This window comes from Sus scrofa, chromosome 15 (genome assembly GCF_000003025.6).
Source record: "Sus scrofa isolate TJ Tabasco breed Duroc chromosome 15, Sscrofa11.1, whole genome shotgun sequence".
In the NCBI taxonomy this organism is placed as follows: Eukaryota; Metazoa; Chordata; class Mammalia; order Artiodactyla; family Suidae; genus Sus; species Sus scrofa.
In genome coordinates, this window is record NC_010457.5 from 75,653,576 (window position 1) to 75,672,796 (window position 19,221).

At 39.7% G+C, this 19,221-nt stretch overlaps 1 protein-coding gene across 1 annotated transcript in view; it reads right to left on the bottom strand.

The window, feature by feature from the left end:
- LRP2 (LDL receptor related protein 2) overlaps positions 1–19,221 on the bottom strand; it is a 189,306-nt gene that overhangs the window by 88,277 nt on the left and 81,808 nt on the right. The window contains 12 exon segments of the mRNA XM_021076311.1: positions 63–311; positions 1,424–1,651; positions 1,654–1,800; positions 4,593–4,709; positions 5,570–5,689; positions 6,626–6,871; positions 8,234–8,515; positions 8,854–8,991; positions 12,417–12,547; positions 13,503–13,628; positions 15,241–15,433; positions 17,875–18,078. Coding sequence (XP_020931970.1) covers positions 63–311; positions 1,424–1,651; positions 1,654–1,800; positions 4,593–4,709; positions 5,570–5,689; positions 6,626–6,871; positions 8,234–8,515; positions 8,854–8,991; positions 12,417–12,547; positions 13,503–13,628; positions 15,241–15,433; positions 17,875–18,078 — 2,181 coding nt within the window.

Here is a 19,221-nt window from a genome sequence, read left to right on the forward strand (position 1 = left end):
TAATCTTAAGCTCTGGAGTGTGCTTGTTAAATTGGCAGGAGTTGTTAGTTCGCTTTTAGTACCTGTAGCTTTGCAAGTCCTCTGGTCAGCTTCCAAGCTGTATTCTATATCACACCAGCACCGGAAAGAGCCTCTCATGTTGTAACAGTGCTGGCTGCAAAAGCCAGGAATACGACATTCATCTATGTCTTCACACGTCTTAGAATCATTGGCAAGCCGGTATCCCAAAGGACATTCGCATTGAGCCCCAAAGGGCCCTTGAATACACAGATGAGTACAACCACCATTGGAATGTAAGCAGCTTTCCTGGTCTAGAATAAAAATAAGAATCACAAAAGAGAAAACTTAGGAATCTTTGCTTCTTCGGTTCACTCTGTTGTATTAAGTGTCATACAGTCTCACGCCTCCTTCACACAATACCCAGGTGAGAGCCACAACAGAATCCACCTGGATGAGCAACCCTGGCTGGTTGTTCAGGGCTCTGATTTGCCTTAGGATCCATCTTTCACATCCACTAGACCTGGACAGCTTTCTTCACGACAGCCCTCTTTCAGAACTCCACTTAACAACTTGGGAGAATAATGCTGACATCAGGAAACAAGACAACTGTCATTAATAAATTGTCCAAGGAGACCTAAATTTCTTCCCACTTGCTTCCTGACATTCTTTTACCTACACAGAAATGGGAGATAAGACTTGGACATAGAAGAGCAAGCGCTGGAAGGTCTATGAAGGGAAAGGCAGCTGGAAGACTCAAGGACACAGATGCCGTAACTTGCCATCATCAGGGCTAAAACAGCAATGTCGGAAGCATCCAAAGATAGTTCATCTACCTGAGGTTGCAAATGCCCTCTATTTCCATGTGTAACTAATTTATTTGTAAGAGCCATGATATGAAACATGCACTAGGAGGGGAAGTCAAAACGATTAGGACATTTTCAGCACAAACACAATACATATAAAATCTAAAATACTTTGCAATCATACCTGGCTGGGGTTCATCTGAGAGTGAGCATTGATTAAAGAGGAAGGAAAGAAAGGACAGTAATTAGGATGGCATGCCAATCAAAGGATTTTAATCACAGCAAACACAAATCCTGAGATTTCATTTGTTTTGTGGCAAGTTCTAATCATTAGAAAATATTAAAGTTAGAAAAAACTTATGAGCACATTATCAACAGAGCCAGATTTAATTTGATGATCTAATGAAGTGAAAACACAGGACCAGGAGAAAAGGATTCAATGAGAAATATTATCCAATGATTATTCTATGATGGCTAGCCCTACGTAGATTTGAAGTCAGAGAGGAACTGAGATCCCTTCCCCAAAAGTTGCAAGGTAACCGTGACTGACAATGATGGTACCCAGCAGGCCGTCGTTCAGAATGAGTCCACAGCCAGGAAACTGTGGTTGGGAAACTTACTGCAAAGTGGGGACTCATCTGTCCCATGGGGGCAGTCAGAGATGCCATCACACACTGAACTCAGATTCACACAGATGCTATGGCCGGGGCACTGCCACTGCCAACTGGGACACAGAAATGGCTGGGTAGGGCAGTCTTTCTCATCACTCATATCCCTGCAGTCATTGTCCCCATCACAGAGCCAGTCTCTGAAGATGCAGTTTCCATTGGCACAGAGGAAACGAGAGGAGGGCAAGTTCTGGGGGGACAGCCACTGTGCTCATCAGATCCAGTGAGGCAGTCTGGGTGCCCATCGCACTCCCAGCTATCCGGAATGCAGATGCCATCTTCTCTGCACTGGAATTCATCTTGGCGGCACATCCCGGGAGGCCTGGTTGCTAAAAGAACAGGGGGAAATGGGTTTGAGAATGCCATCCATGAGCCATTTTACAGAACTCCTAGATTTAGAGGAAATGGTTTGGGATCAGTGGTAGGCTTATAATAATGACTATGACAAATCAAAAATCATCAGAGGGGAGTTCCCGTCGTGGCTCAGTGGTTAATGAATCCGACTAAGAACCATGAGGTTCAATCTTTGGCCTTGCTCAGTGGGTTAAGGACCCAGAGTTGCTGTGAGTTGTGGTGTAGGTCACAGATGGGGCTCGGATTTGGCGTTGCTGTGGCTATGGCATAGGCTGGCGGCTACCACTCCAGTTGGACCCCTAGCCTGGGAACCTCCATATGCCATGGGTGTAGCCTTAAAAAAGACAAAAAAAAAAAAAAAATGACTAGACTAAGTTCTGGTCATGGCTCAGTGGGTTAAGAACCCGACTAGTGGAGTTCCCATCATGGCTCAGTGGTAAATAAATCCAACTAGGAATCATGAGGTTGCGATTCGATCCCTGGCCTTGCTCAGTGGGTTAAGGATCCGGCGTTGCCGTGAGCTGTGGTGTAGGTTGCAGACTCGGCTCGGATCCCGCGTTGCTGTGGCTCTGGCGTAGGCCGGTGGCTACAGCTCCAATTGGACCCCTAGCCTGGGAACCTCCATGTGCCGCAGGAAGCTGCCCTAGAAAAGGCAAAAAAAAAAAAAAAAGAAGAACCCGACGAGTATTCATGAGGATGTGGGTTTGATCCCTGGCATCACTCAGTGGGTTAAGGATCTGGCATTGCTGTGGAGCTTCCATATGCCACAGATGCAACCTTGAAAATAAAAAAAAAATCTAAAATGATAGAGGATCTTCTCTGACATTGTGGTACATAGAGATATTTATATGTGTCTGATTAGCAGATCTGACAACAAGGAACAGGATGTACAACTCTCAGATTGAAGGTAAGTCCCTGAGTCAAAAGAAAAATCTGTTTCCTGTGTTTCTAATTATAGATTAAATAAGAAAGAATCAGCAGAGCATTTTAGTAGGGCTTAAGGAGTTACGGTGGCTCGGAAGTCATGGTTTTAATACCATATATTTGGAGGTTATAATTTTCCCTCAAATGAATTCTATCTAATGAAACCAGCATACATTAAGGAAACAAAAGATGACTGTAAATCCCTAACTCTTTGCAAACTTTCTGTTATTCATGGGGCAATCCTTGAGAGAAAGGTAAGAGTAGACCCAAACTCCCTCCCAAGTACCCCAAAAGGCAATAGCAAGTCGGGGCAACTGGCACTTTAACCTCAGATCACCGCAGAAGAATTCCAGATTTTCAACAGGAAACAGGAAATTCAGTGATTAAGAATTTCTGTCACCTATAAAGTAGGTCAGCACTTTTTTTTTTTTCTTTTTGGTCTTTTTAGGGCTGCACCTGTGGCATACGGAGGTTCCCAGGCTAGGGATCCAATCAGAACTACAGCTGCTGGCCTATGCCAGAGCCACAGCAACGCCAGATGGGAGCTGCATCTGTGACCTACACCACAGCTCGCAGCAATGCCGGATCCTTAACCCACTGAGCAAGGCCAGGGACTGAACGTGCGTCCTCGTGGATGCGAGTCATATTAGCTTCCGCTGAGCCACGACGGGAACTCCACTTAACTTTTCTTTTTATCCGAGGATTAAAGAAAAGCACTTCTTTTCTGACTGGGAAGGAGAATTGATAGAAACCTACTTTTTTCTGGTCCAAAATAGTCAAACAAATGACCACACTGCCTCATTTAATACAAAAATTGGGCAATAAAAAATCCTGTCTGGACATGGAGAACAGACTTGTGGTTGCCACGGGGGAGAGGGGGGATTGGGATGGAGGGGAAGTTTGCGGTTGGTAGATGCAAACTATTCCATTTAGAATAGATAAGCAGTGGGATCCAGAATAGCACAGGGAAGTATATCCAGTCTCTTGGGATAGACCACAACGGAAAATAATATAATAAAGGAATATCTATACATGTGTGACTGGGTCACTCTGCTGTACAGCAGAAGTTAACATTGTAAGTCAACTACACTTTAATAAAAAATTTTTTTTTAAATCTTGCCCAAGTTCCCTTTGTGGCTCAGCAGTTAACAAACCCAACTACTATCCACAGGACTCGGGTTCGATGCCTGGCCTTGCTCAGTGGGTTAAGGATCCCACGTTGCCATGAACTGTGGTGTAGGTCACAGACATGGCTCGGATCTGGCATTGCTATGGCTGTGGTGCAGGCCAGCAGCTATAGCTCCAATTCAACCCCTAGCTTGGAAACCTCCATATGCTGCAGATGTGGCCCTAAAAAGACAAAAATAAATCTTTTCTATTATTAAGTCTACAACTTGTGGAGATTATAGGTCCATCAGATTTATATTCTTCCAAGTTCTCCTTGAATCCTCTGAAATAATTTCTCTGAACAAAAATATCTTGAGTTCCCCAGTGGTTCAACAGGTGAGGGACCTGGCATTGTCACTACTGAGTCAGGGGTTCAATCCCTGGCCCAGAACTTCCACATGCCACATAAATAAATAAATAATATCTAAGAAATATTTAACCTACTAAAGAGACAATTTGAAAGTGCCTGCAATTATAACCACTTGATTCACAAATTCTAAGTCACTATTTGGTAACACTGAATCAATTGCATGCTCAGGTCTGCATTCCTTTGATAATGCTTTGTAGTTCAGGCTGCTTTCCTGAGTCTGAGTCAGAGATAATGTGTGGTAATCTCAATGGTGATAAACATGAAACGATCTCGTCATCTGAAACATGCTGGGAAGATGGTACTTACGACAATCTATCTCATCAGAGTGGTCACTGCAGTCAGAAACACCATCACATCTATATGTGTTGCTAATACATTTGTTGCTTCCGACACATTTGAATTGAGAATCAGTGCAATTAATTACTAAAAAATGAGAGAGAAAAGTATTAGAAATTAGCTCAAGAAGAAAAATGACTAAACATTTTTTCTTTTTTTTTTTTTTTTTTTTGTCTTTTTTTTTGTCTTTTTTTTTTTTGTTGTTGTTGTTGTTATTTCTTGGGCCGCTCCCGCGGCATATGGAGGTTCCCAGGCTAGGGGTTGAATCGGAGCTGTAGCCACCGGCCTACGCCAGAGCCCCAGCAACGCGGGATCCGAGCCGCGTCTGCAACCTACACCACAGCTCACGGCAACGCCGGATCGTTAACCCACTGAGCAAGGGCAGGGATCGAACCCGCAACCTCATGGTTCCTAGTCAGATTCGTTAACCACTGCGCCACGACGGGAACTCCTGACTAAACATTTTTTCTAAAAATCATAAATAAAAATAAAAAGCCCAGATATCTAAGTAACCTAAACATCCACCAATGGATAAAGAATATTACTCAGTCATAAAAAGGACTAAAGTGTTGCCCTTTGGAGGACTTGGAGGATATTAGTTAATGAAATAAGTCAGGAAGAGCAAAACAAATACTGAATAAATATCACTTATTGTAGAATCTAAAAAAATAAAACAAAATAGTGAAAACAACAAAAAGAAGCTGACTCAGAGATATAAAAAACAAACTAGTGGTTATCAGTGGGGAGAGCATGGGGAGAAGGGCAAGATAGGGACAAGTTGCAAGGATATATTCCACAACATAGGGAGTATAGCCAATATTCACAAATAGTATAATCTTAAATTGTCAACCACTATGTTGTATACCTGAAACATATACTATGGTAAATCAGCTATACCTCAATAGATTACTGTAATAAAAATCTGAAAAATAAAGCAAGGTACTTACCACAAGCACTCTCATCAGACCCATCAGCACAGTCCTTATCCCCATCACAGACAAAAGCTAGGTCAATACATCGATGATTAGGGCAATGAAATTGAGTAGGTGAGCAGGTCTCTCCAAGATCTAACGTCATCGGAAAACAAAACCAAGTAACAGTTTATTTCTTGTTCAATGTGTACCAGAGCCAAACTGTAAAATGCTAAGCAAATACATATTATCTCATCTGTATGTGTGTTCCCAGATGCCAAGACCATACACCAAAGCTAAGCAATGGAGCCCAGCAAGGCAGCATGGTCCGAATGATCCCAAAACCTAGACACAACCATGTAGAGAGAGATCGTGGCAACTGGATTTAATCCAAAATCTAGGCAGAACAATTCTAAACACCAGGGTCCTAGATGGATGAAGAGTTACAGCCTTAGGGTCAGATGTGCTGCCTTCCCCACTCACAATATGAAATGGTATTAAATACAGTCTCACAGAACAGGAAAGCTCGAAGAGGTCATAAAGCTCATCTCCTCCCGAAGGAAAATGGCTTTGCCTAAACACACAACCAAGACAGAACTTAGTCCAGAGGACTTTGCTCCACGGCAACTATTATCTCAGATATGAAAACAAACAACAACCTAAAGGAAATCAGAACTGGCAAAGATGAAAAGCAGATGGGTAAGATTAATGAAGTTTAGAGGTTCTGTGCCTCTTTATTTTATCGACTTTTTGCCTTTTTGTCAAATGTCTAGATGTGTTTATATGATTTGGAAAGAAAACTTGTTGTAAATATCTGAATAATTAGTTGAAGGTTTTTTTTTTTTTTCCAGTTTTTATCTGGATGTTAAACATCAGAGACAGTCCTTCTTTTGCTTCCATAGAAAATAATCAGGAAGACTTTCCAAGTCTTTGCTTCTACAGCCTATTGATACAAGGATTGCCAGATGGCATAGAAGTGGTTAAGATACAATGAAATTTATGTGAGCCTTAGAGGAAAGTGCACAAGGTCTATCAATTGGGCAAATCTATTTATTAGGCTGACCAATGCAGAGAAATCAGTTCAAAACTTACCGCATCTCTTTTCATCAGATCCATCCCCACAGTCATTATCTGTGTCGCACAGCCAGTTCTTTGGGATACACATGTGATTATCACAGGTGAAGTAGTCTGCACGACAGGAAGTTTGCGCTTGGGAGGAACAGTTCTGCTCATCACTGCCATCCACACAGTCATTGTGGTTGTCACAGCGCCAGTATGAGGGAATACACTCTCCTCCCCCGTGGCCACATGCAAATGCTGAAGGTGCACAGGAAGTATCTGCGAAAGAAACAAATTGGTCCTGAAGAACATGTGCTTTTACGGCCTTTTAAATGAGATCTTGCCTTGCAAAAAGCCCAATCCTCCCTTTTCAATGGGAGCATTATACAAAATGTGCCAATCATCATCATCACTAGCGACATTTATTTGGCAGTTATCATATGCCAGGCACTTTTAAGTATTTACATCTTTTTTTCCTCTCTTACTCCTGTTAGAGAGTAACTGTGAGGTACATACAATTATCTGCATTCTACAGATAAGGAAACTGAGGCTTTTTTAATTTATTTATTTATTTATTTTGTCTTTTTGCCTTTTCTTGAGCCGCTCCTGCGGCATATGGAGGTTCCCAGACTAGGGATCAAATCAGAGCTGTAGCCACCAGCCTACACCAGAGCCACAGAAACGAGGGATCCGAGCCACGTCTGTGACCTACACCACAGCTCACGGCAACGCTGGATCCTTAACCCACTGAGCAAGGCCAGGGATTGAACCCGAAACTTCACGGTTCCTAGTAGGATTCGTTAACCACTGCGCCACGACGGGAACTCCGAAACTGAGGCTTTAAGAGGCTTAGGAACCTGCCCAAGACTAAAGCTCTAGTGGGTGTGATTCTAAGGCCCATCCTTTATCTCTAAGCTACACTCAGCTACACTCCAATCACAGAGCTCAATTGAAAATTGCAACTTTCATATAACGTTCATGTGAAAATATCCACTTTTAAAAATTGATAAAACAAAAAAATTTCAAAAAATGTACAAGTGAACACTTTTATTTTCAAATGTCACTCTTCTTTCTATTCATGTCTCCTTGATAGAAATTTCTGAGATTTCATCTGTCCTCTATCTTTTTGTCTTCTGCAACAGCATTTATTACAAACTGGATTACTGTTGAGAGAATATAAAGGTTACAACCACCATTTCACCCATAATTCATTTTACACAAAAGGGGCAGGGGTTGGGTGTTGGTGGGAAGAGAGGAATATAGAATATGAGATTTCCAAAAATGATTATGGCAAGCACTGTGATATTCTCTCCCAGATTAAAGATTAAATCCAGTTCATTTTGATTTGCCTATTTGAGGAGACTGCCAAGATGCAGTGACCCTGCCTTGGTCCATACAGCCAATATCAAAAAGAAATTTTATTGAAGCTAGTCCAAATCAATGCTAGAAATCATCTGTAACATTGCCTATGAATACTGTTTTTTTGTCTAGCTTCCTAAAAGCTGTTGGAGTCCACATTAAAAATCTGAAGGAGGAGCTATTTTTTCCTGTAGAGAAAACCCAAGCCTATTTTTCTTTTAAAGGCCCATCTATCTCTGTTCTTTTCATCTCCGGAGGCTCTCCAGGGTATAAGCCACTTACTAAATGCACCACACTGAACCTCGTCACTGTTATCATGACAGTCATCAACTCCGTCACAGCGGTAGTGAAGGGGTACACATCTGCCGTTGTTACAGGGGAAGGAGAGGGCGCCACACTGCTCCATGGGTGGCTCACGGGATGAGTCATTCACACAGTTCAAGCGATTGGAAGCCAGCCGCATTCCATAGGGGCAACCACAGACCCGCTGTAAGTTGGGCACCGGGAAGCAGAAGTGGCTGCAGTCTCCATTCGGATTGGTGGGTCGATTACAGGCGTTAGACCCTGAAAAAACAGTGCCCCGAGATAATGAGTGAAGCACATTTCCTTTAGTTGATCACAGGTTTGGTTTGTGAGGGAAAACAAATGGGAGAGAACATTTTTCAGACCCAATATGAAAGAAAAGTCGCTTCCTCTTGGAAATCAACATGTTAAATAGTGCATTCAATTTAAATACAGAAAAGAGCTGAAAAGAGTGAAAGTTAGAGCTGAAAAGAGTCTCAAAGTCTTTTAACCTATCTGGGTAAACTATCAAGAGCTATATTAACTAATAAATACTTCAAGGGAAAAGGAACCGCCATATTAAATACACCCAAATAAAAGGACGTGGCAATATCACTCACCGACCTGGATGCTGGTTTCAAATATTTTCACACGCATCACATTACCGACGCCATTTCGGAGAATTGTCATCTCTCCTCCATCTGTTTTCCTGACTCGCACAATAGACCGCTGTCTCCAGTCAGTAAAATATACATATTCTAAGAAGAAACAAAGTGATGAGTATTTTCATCACAGCTGACTTACAGATCACTTGGGTAAAGGAAGTATGTTTATAATGCTTCTTCCAAAAGTGTGAAGATTCTTCCGTAATCATTTTCCACGACTTGTGACTCTTTAGAAATGACTCTATGCTTATATATATATATACTTTACATATACATATTCTCACAGCAACACAGGATCCTTAATCCACTGAGCAAGGCCAGGGATTGACCCCATGTCCTCGCGGATACTAGTCAGGTTTGTAACCTACTGAGCCACAATGGGAACTCCAAGAAGCCTGTATTTTTAATAATACTGCAGTTCAGGTTCAGGCAAGAATGTATGAAATAGTGCTATGGCATCTAATAGCAATTAGGGCTTGCATGGGTAAAAATAAAAATAAATCTCAGGATTCTTTCATAGAGTATTTGATGAAGCTTCAAAAGACTACATTCTTATCTCAGCTAAAGCACAAATACGTTTACTGTGCGGGGACTCATTTTCTAGTAAAATTAAGGAAATAGATTGAATTATTTCTAAGCTCTCTTCCAGGTCAAAGTTTTATCTCCCATGTCTTTTTTTTTTTTTTTTTTTTTTTTTTCCTTTACTGCCATACCCAGGGCTTGTGGAAGTTCCCACGCTAGGGGTCAAATCAGAACTGCAGCTGCCGGCCTAAACCACAGCCATAGCAACACCAGATCTGAGCCGCATCTTTGACCTATGCCACATCTTGTGGCAATGCCAAATATTTAAACCACTGAGAAAGGCCAGGGACCAAACCCACATCCTCACTGGGAAAACATCTAGTCCTTAACCTGCTAAGCCACAGCAGGAACTCCGTATCCCAGGTCTTAATGAGAACATTAAAAAAAAAAAATTTTCATGGAGTTCCCGTCATGGCACAGAAGAAAGGAATCAACTAGGAACCATGAGGATGGGGGTTCAATCCCATGCCTCGTTCAGTGGGTTAAGGATCCAGCATCTCCATGAGCTATGATGTAGGTCACAGATGCAGCTCAGATCCCAACTTGCTGCGGCTGTGGCGTAGGTATGCTGTTGCTGTGCTTAAGGCATATAGGCTGGTAGCTGGAGCTTTGATGAGACTCCTAGCCAGAGAACTTCCATATGTTAAAAAAAAAAAAAGAAAGAAAGAAAGAAAAGAAAAGTTTCATAACAAGCTATTGAGAAGGAAAAGTACAGATCTAGTCCAAAAAGGAAATTTCAGTGTATGTTTGGCAATCATTAAAATTACTCTGAATAGCATTGAGAACTTTGTCTAGATACTCATGTTGCAACAGAACAAAGGATGGGGAAAAAAATGTAATTGTAATGTATACATGTAAGGATAACTTGATCCCCTTGCTGTACAGTGGGAAAATAAAAAATAAAATAAAAAACAAAAAAAAAAATAAAACATGGAACTAACAGAAAAATAAAATAAAATAGAATAAAATTACTCACAGGGCAGAGAGGAAGAGATAAATTAAGAGTTAACATATACCTACCACCATATACAAAACAGATAAACAAGGAACTATTGTATAGTACAGGGAACTAGACTCAGTAGGTTGTAATAACCTAAAAGGGATAATAACCTATATGGGTACACACTCATATATATATATATATGAATCACTTTGCTGTACACCTGAAATTGTAAAACTATACTTCAAAAATAAATAAATACTAACTACCCACAGAAGTGTTCCTACATCTAAAACACAGTAATGTTCTACGAAGCTGAAAATAGGATATAGAGGCAATACGAGATTCTAGTTTAGTAGTCCCTAACTAAAAATTCCAATATCCAGAAAATGACTAAAATATCACAAGTTTTATCAATAAACCTTTATCTATGGTCTAATCAATGAGTTAGTCATTAGACTCAGTAATCTAGACTGTCGATTTCAGTCCTACCACTCGGGAAGATATCCCACTATATTCAATAAGATGAGTAGTTCAATAAACCTTTGAGTCCTGTGTGGTAGGCAGTCAGTCAGATCTTGCCTTTCATTAAAAACATTCTCTTGGTGTTAAAAGAACTTTCCAGAAATAATTTCTCAAAGAAGTGCAGTGTTGGAAGAATTATTATTATTATTATTATTATTATTAATATTGGAATGTTGTGTTATTTGCATGGGTACAACTCAAAATTTTTTACATACTGATGAAAACTGAAACTGCATTTTTATTCCAGCCTGAAACAGTCCAACAAAAAGTACAGAAATTTTAACATTCTTAAAATGTTCCTATGTCACAGCAAATAAGCTATGTCTGACATCATTGGTAAAAAGGGAAAGAATGCACTTGGTAGAGGAATGACTATTCATAATTGATTCATCAAAAATCAAGAGCATTTTTAAAATATTTTTAAATACCATGCACTCCTCCACAGATAAATCAGACAGCAGGGTGGACTCTGCAATATATTTATTCGCTATTCATTCTACACTATATATGTGTGAGAAAGTCTTTGAAGTATAGTCCGTGTTTAGTTTTTTTGTTGTTGTGTGGTTGATTGCTTTTTTGTTTATGTTTTTTTTAGTGTTTGGTTTTTTTTTTAAGCACCATGCTAATTATTCAGATCAGAAAGTTTCAACCAGGGACACAACGAGGATATACATAGGCCCTCTAGTGAATCGCAAAATAGCATCTCTCTGACAAGACTAAATATGGTTTGTCAAACAGAACCAGGGCAGATTTTAGTTTCTCCTCACCCTTTTGGCCTGGCACAAGCTATATAATCATTCACATTCACAGTCTGTTTTCTAGACTAACCAAACACCCGGTACCAAGCCAGATTCTTACTCCCAGCAACTCAAACAATAGCACAGCACACCTACACTCACAAGAGAGGACTGGCAAGAAAGAAAACAGATACACTGGTGTGATCATTGTTGCTGTAGTTTCCCAGAATTCCGTATTCCCAGCGATCTTTACTAGTAGCCTTATATTATTTGAAAAGGTTGATGAAAAGACTACATTTTTTTAATCCTTCATAAGCCATATGCTAACATTTCTACATAATAAATATAATATTAATTACCCAGTTGATAACTATGGGTAATAGTTGTCCAACAAGGATTCTGAAGAGGTTCTTGCAAACATCAGAGATCGATGAAATGCTGCAATAATTACTACGAACAGCTCTTACTGTTTTATTTATGAAAAGAAAGAAGTTAGTAATTTACTATTTCTTCATGTGATGTTTATATAACAGAGTGAAACTACATAAAGTGTAATATACCAAGTGCTATACCCATGTAAATTGTCAATATTATCTAAAAATGTCTCAAACATTTCAATGTCTTATATTCTAAAGTGACCATCTTTTCTGGAATTGTGAGATTGCCAAATGAGAAAGAGTTTTATACAATTTGCACAGTATAAATAAGATACACTTTTTCTGCTTCGAACATACCTCCAAAAACGGTAAGTCCAAATGGATGTGTCATCTGTTGTAAATGGTTCAGGGCTCTTCTATCTAAACCATCAAAGGTAGTATGCTCAATTTTATCCAAAAAGGCATCAACCCAATACAATCGGGAAGAACTGAAATAATAAAATACTTGGTTATCAATTATCCAGAAACTAGCAAAGCACGCTTTACACTAAGGGCATTCAAAAACAGTTGACACATTTACTAAGAAAAGTGTAGTAGTTTTACGCTCCCCAGAAAGGTAAAGCAACTTTCATGAAGTGATTTTCAATTATCTTGGAAAACTTGAAATGTTATCTTTGTGTTAGAGATTTTATTTTTCTCCCTATTAAATCAGCAAGTTAGAACAAATATTGGTAGTAACCTATGTTTAAGGATTAAACATGTTCTTCCTTTTTTCTCTCTTATAAACCGCTTTTTATTTCACGTCTGTAAGCTTGTTTACCCTGGTACCTTTTCCTATATTCCTTGATAGATCAATTTCTTAAAATTTGTTGTACTTCAAAAATTCTCCCACGGTACATAAAGGCAAATATATATTTGTTGACACCAAAGACTTCCTACCCTCAAGTTGGCCTCTGTAAAAATTACACATGATCTGTACAAGTCCCTGCTCTATCGTTCTTTTCTTTCTTTTGTTTTTTTTGTTTTGTTTTGTTTTGTTTTGTTTTTTGGCTGCAGTAAGCAGCAGCTTGATCTCCAGGCCATAGCAGTGAAAGTGCCAAGTCCTAACCACAAGACCACCACAGAATTCTCTCCCTATTCTACTTTTAGTAAGATTTGAGGCTTGCCTCCTCCACACTGACCTTTCACAAGCTTCTATCATTCTGCCCCCCTCTAGCAACATCCTCACAATATTCATTAATGCATTTTCAGTCATACCCACAGCATATGAGAGTTCCCAGGTGAGGGACTGACTTGCAGCTGCAGCAATGCCAGATCCTTCCACCCACTGAGCCACACAGCAAGAACTTCCACATTTGTTTTCATCCCAGCAGAAGCTGGCCAAGTTGGTATATGTCTTCCGTAGAAAGGGAGAACTCAACAATTTGGGATGATCCTACTTACCCCCAATCAATGGCCAGCCCATTGGGCCATCCAAGAGTAGTGTTTACTATAGGCAACATATGAGATCCATCACTCCATGCTCTCAGAATTTTAGCAGGACGGAACCAATCGGTGAAGAATATATACCTAGAAAAGGAGAGACCAACTAGACTTAGATTTAGCACGAACGCAGGTTCTCCAGGGACTTGCTGCAACTAACTTCATTTCTATTGGATTTATATAGAAAAACATATAGAAAATACAAATGAAAATGGGCATCCAGAGCAGAGAACCACTGTGCTGGACTTGAGGACTTAAAACTATTGTCACAAAAGATGCAATTCAGGTTAAATTTTAAACACTCCATGTTATTGAAATAAAATAATAAACTTATGAGCGAGAAAACACATTTGAATCTCTCTCTTTCTGGATTAAACATTCAGAATCTACTAGGTCACTCGTCACCATCACAAGGAATTAAATTTGCAGGAAAGCATTTCATCCCTGATGAAAAATGCATCCAAATCAACTCAAACAATCCAACCCAAGATATTGGTGCTTTTTTTACTCTGCATGGCAAAAAGATAAGTGTAGTGTAGGAAAAAAAGCTTGTCTCTCTCATATGAGTGTTAAGAACTAAAGTTCATCTTTTCCAAGGGTAATAACTTTATGAAATGTCTTCTTATTGTTTTAAATGAAGGATTCATTAGGAAAGAAATTTAATGGCTTTTCAAAACCTAAGATAAGCTAGCCTAAGATAAGTTCTTTTTATCAACAGTTTAACCCTCTTTTGGCCAATAAAATTTCTTATCAATAATATCATCAATTTTAAAATATATTAGGCACAGAGGTTTTGCAGTCAGATAGGAATTCGCATAGTAACTGTTGCTTAATAGTGTGGGTCCTTAGGCAAGTTATTTTATCTCTCTGAGCCTCAGCTTATCTCCAAAACAGGTATTGGACATACCTCACTCACAAACTAGCTTTTGGATTAGATGAAATTGTATGCTGAGTAAGATGCTTACTATGTACCCTCAATCAGGCTTTAGTGAATTACCAGTCATCTTTTTAAAATTATTTAAAATTATACTAGCTCAGACATACATTAGAACTAAAAGGCATAGTGTAGGTGTTCCCCCTGTGGCACAGTGGGTTAAGAACCCAACTGCAGCAGCTCAGGTGGATGCTGAGATATGGGTTCAATCCCTGGCCCAGCACATTAGGTTAAAGGATCCAGCACTGCCACAGCCCAGAACTTCCATATACCATAAAAAAATGTGTCCATAAAAGATAAAAAATAAAAAAAATAAAAGACATAGTAAGAACTGTTCTGTCTTTCATAAAATGGTTAAACATGAAACTTTGTGGGCTGAAAGGTTTTTTATTGTGAAAACTACTGAATGACTGTGCAAGTTTTGGTAAGCTTTATATCAAAACATTAAAGCAAGGAAAGAATTTGACCTTTTCTTGATAATACTACTATTTATTCCTTCCTTCTCCACTGAATCTGTTCATATATTCAGTCCTCTGCAACTCTGAAAAAAATCATACTTCAGTGAAGACTGGGAAAGCCAAAATTTAGGAGAAAGCTTTTGGAAAGAGATAAAGTGATCACTTTAGCATTTGCTGAAGGGATATGATTTAAGGTGATTTCAATACATATTATTCAATCTTATATTTACTGAATTTGCCAAATCACTCTGCAATGACTGTTCAAGACACAGTTTTCAAGCTCTTAGGGAAACATAAACACACTTACCCAGCAATAGGATGAACTACAATTGATCGTGGGTTATTTAAATTCTGGACTATTGTGCGTCTTGATTTATCAGCTAGCCTCATGACAGTGACACTTCTATAAGAAGCATCTGTCCAATAGAGGTTCCTCGAAATCCAGTCAAAACTTAAACTTTCAACACTTGGCACCCTGTTAGCTGTGATAATTTCTCTTCCTGTAAATTAAAATATGGACATGGTTTAAAGTAAGCATAATGAATACAGCCCATTTGGATTTTGTGAGAATATTTCAATAATGTGGAATTATTTTAAAAAGTAAAATAACTGCAAAGCAACAACATGAGATAAAGCTAAAACCTATCCATTCCCCAAAGTTTGAATCTGATAAATAGGACCAGGAGTGGCACGGCCTGGATTTACTCCCTGTTCAAGCCTCCAGAAAAAAAATTTCTCAATGCAGAAAATCTGAAGAAGAAATACCTGAGTTCACATACTCACAACCATCACCCACAGACAGTAATGATAAGCTGACACCGCCAGGTACAACTGGGAGTGTCTGCAAGGTATTCGGGCCAAACCTTCTCATCAACAGGTTCTCATAGCCACACAGTTGCCAAGTTCGGAAAAACCAACAACCAGAAAGGAAATCAAAACTAGACACAGGAGAAAAGAAGACCACTTTCTTCTTTGTGGCTTTTTTTACGCCTTTCCCTTCTTTTTTTTTTTTAAATTAAAGAAAATGTGAATCAAAGTAAACAATCACAATTCTTTCTTCTGAATGAAGAAAAACAATCCTAGGGTTTTTTGCATTCATATTTAGCAAATTGTAAGAAGAAAGTCCTCTATGTGCTAGACACCACAGTAGACATTTAGGAAACATAATATTGCTAATAGTATAAATAATGATAGCTTATACTGAGCACTTAACATGATCTTGGAACTCGCCCAGTTATTTACATGAGCGCATCCATGCTCACAACAGAGCAACAGCAGAAATTATTATTTTTTTTTTTTCTGTCCTTTTGCCTTTTCTAGGGCCACTCCTGCGGCATATGGTGATTCCTAGGCTAGGGGTCATATAGGAGCTGTAGACTCCGGCCTACGCCAGGGCCACAGCAATGCGGGATCCGAGCCGCGTCTGCAACCTACACCACAGCTCACGGCAATGCCGGATCCTTAACCCACTGAGCAAGGCCAGGGACCGAACCGGCAACCTCATGGTTCCTAGTCGATTCATTAACCACTGACCCACAACGGGAACTCCCAGCAGAAATTATTATCATCCTTCCTATTTTGCGTATGAGCAAACCAAGTCATAGAAAAGTGAAGCATGTTGAAAGAAATATGTAAACTGTCTTCAGGATATCTATAATGAAGTGGGACAGGTAGGGGGAGGCAATTATATACCAAGAGGGAAAAAATAAAAGGGTAATGGGTGCTATGATGGGGGTATGAACAGGATGGTATGGAGCTTAGTAAGGTGCAGGTATGGAGAGGTTTCCCAAGGGAAGGGATGAATGAGGGGCTCTAGGAAAGCAAACACTTGGCAGTGTGAGGGAGAGAGATAGACAATTTCAGGAGTGTGGCTGGAAGTTAATAAATCAATGATGGAGGCTAAAAGGAAGGGGGAAGTTTGGATGAGCATGAGATTTGGGGGCTATGGGAGTGGCAGGAGGAAGTGAGGGGTCATGCTCTTTCCCTAAAGGCAGGAGGTCTGGAGAGGTGGATTAAAGGCAAACATGCAGACATATGAGTGCTGAGGTGCTTGTGGAATATCTACATGAGACATCTCAAAGGTATTTGGCCTTATGGGTCTTAATCCCAGAGAGACAACTTGGATGGAAACTTTTTTTTTTTTTTTTTGGCTGCCCCAGGGCATATGGATTTCCTAGGCCAGGGATCAGATCAGGCCACTGCTGCAACAGTAGATCCTTGACTCACTGTGTGGGGTTGGGGGTGGAACCTGCATCCCAGTGCTCCAGAGACACCTCTGATTTCATTGGGCCACAGCAGGAACTCCTGGATGGAACTTTTATCATCTCCTGCAAGAACCCTTCCCTGACCTTTTCCTCATTCCCCAGGCTAGGGGAAGAAACATCAGGAATAAGACTCCCTACATGTATTTATAATTACTATGTAGATGGCACCTAAAGACATAGATGGTGCAAAAGTATGCAGAAGATGGAGCAATTGTTAACTCAAGAAAAAAAAGAAAAATTTGTTCAAGAAACATCACCACCAAATACTACTTAACTTAGCATCTAGCTTTTCAGGGAGAATGCAGGGGGGTATCTACATCAAGGAAATAGATGTTTAAAATAAATGTCTAAAACAGAGAATAAAAAAACCTAAATTTATTATATTGAAGCTATTCCTTTAACTCTAACCTCTGTGCTCTGTTGCCCCTCCGTGCTTAGTCATGCTGGCTCTGCAGCTTTTGTAAAGGAATGTTGCCTACAGCCTGAAATATATAGGATAGTTCATTCTCAAGGCTATAAGTCTTTTCCATTCACATAGAGGAGAATAACATTTGTCTTGTTGTTGGAGGTCCCGTCATGGCTCGGTGATTAACGAATCTGACTAAAAAAACAGAATGCATAAAATATACCCAAAAAAAAAAAAAAAAAAAAAAACCACCTTTAAAACCCATTCTCACCTGTGCCATTGATCTTTTGTCTAAAAATCATGTCTTTTGATGTATCTGAAAAAAAGATAGCATTCTCCTTGGCATCGAAATCAATCCCAACAAAGACAGAAGGACTTCCTGTCACTGGAAGGATGACATCTTTCTGGTTGGAGGGGGTGAGCGGGATGCCGCGAACAGCCACGTCAGTTGAAAAGAACAGGAACTGCTTAGTAGCTGTAGAAAGAAGGACACAGTTAGCCATGGTTTTTGCCCTCTCCAAATTCCAGAGTAACTTTTTACATACCCATAAAGAACATTTTATAATTCTGAAATGTAATTTTAAAATAAACATTAAAAAATAAATCTATAGAAGACTTAGTTGGAAAAAATGGGAAGAAGGGAAGAAAATATACAAGCAGTTAGGAAGGCGATCCAAGCATGACAGTCTTAATTCTCCCTGAGAAATCTGTCCCCAAGATTTATTTGATTTATTTACAGAAAATATGGTATCCTTATGCTGGATTTTTTTTTTTTTTTTTTGGCCAAGCATGTGGCATGCAAAAGTTCCTAGGCCAGGGATCAAACCTTCAGAGACCTGAGCTGCTGTTCCCAGGCTAGGGAACTGCCTATACCACAACTCTCACCAATGCCAGATCCTCAACCCACTGAGCGAGACCAGGGATCGAACCTGCATCCTCATGGATACTAGTCAGGTTCTTTACCACTGAGCCACAGTGGGAACTCCCATATACTGAATTTAACTGCATCATAATTCCATAAAATACTAGAGTTAGATTAACTTTTATGTAAAGACCTATACCAAGAATCCTAGCAACTAGGTAAATTACTTAGAAAGAAGTAAAGGAGGGTGAGGGGAGGAATGGAGGAAATAGGAAAGAAGGAGTGATGTGTAAAATCAAAAATGGAGACAGTGATAATATGCCCAGAAATCAAAAAGAAGAAGATGAAGGAGGCAACCCAAGACAAAGATAAAAATTACCAAAGGAGTTTAAAAGAAAAATTATTACACAATACAATGTTGATTTAATAGTTACAAACACATTTTTTTAATGAGGGTGATTTTTATTTGAATCTTGGATTATCTACAAAGTTAACATCTATCTGAGTTAAAATAAGAGTATTTACATACTACGCTAGAAGCAGAAGCATCTAGGGAGTAAGAATTTGTCAAAGGCATTATAAAAAAAAAAAGAGGAGTTCCCGTCATGGCTCAGTGGTTAACGAATCCGACTAGGAACCATGTGGTTGCAGGTTTGATCCCTGGCCTTGCTCAGTGGGTTAAGGATCCGGCATTGCTGTGGCTCTGGTGTAGGCCGGTGGCTACAGCTCCAATTTGACCCCTGGTCTGGGAACCTC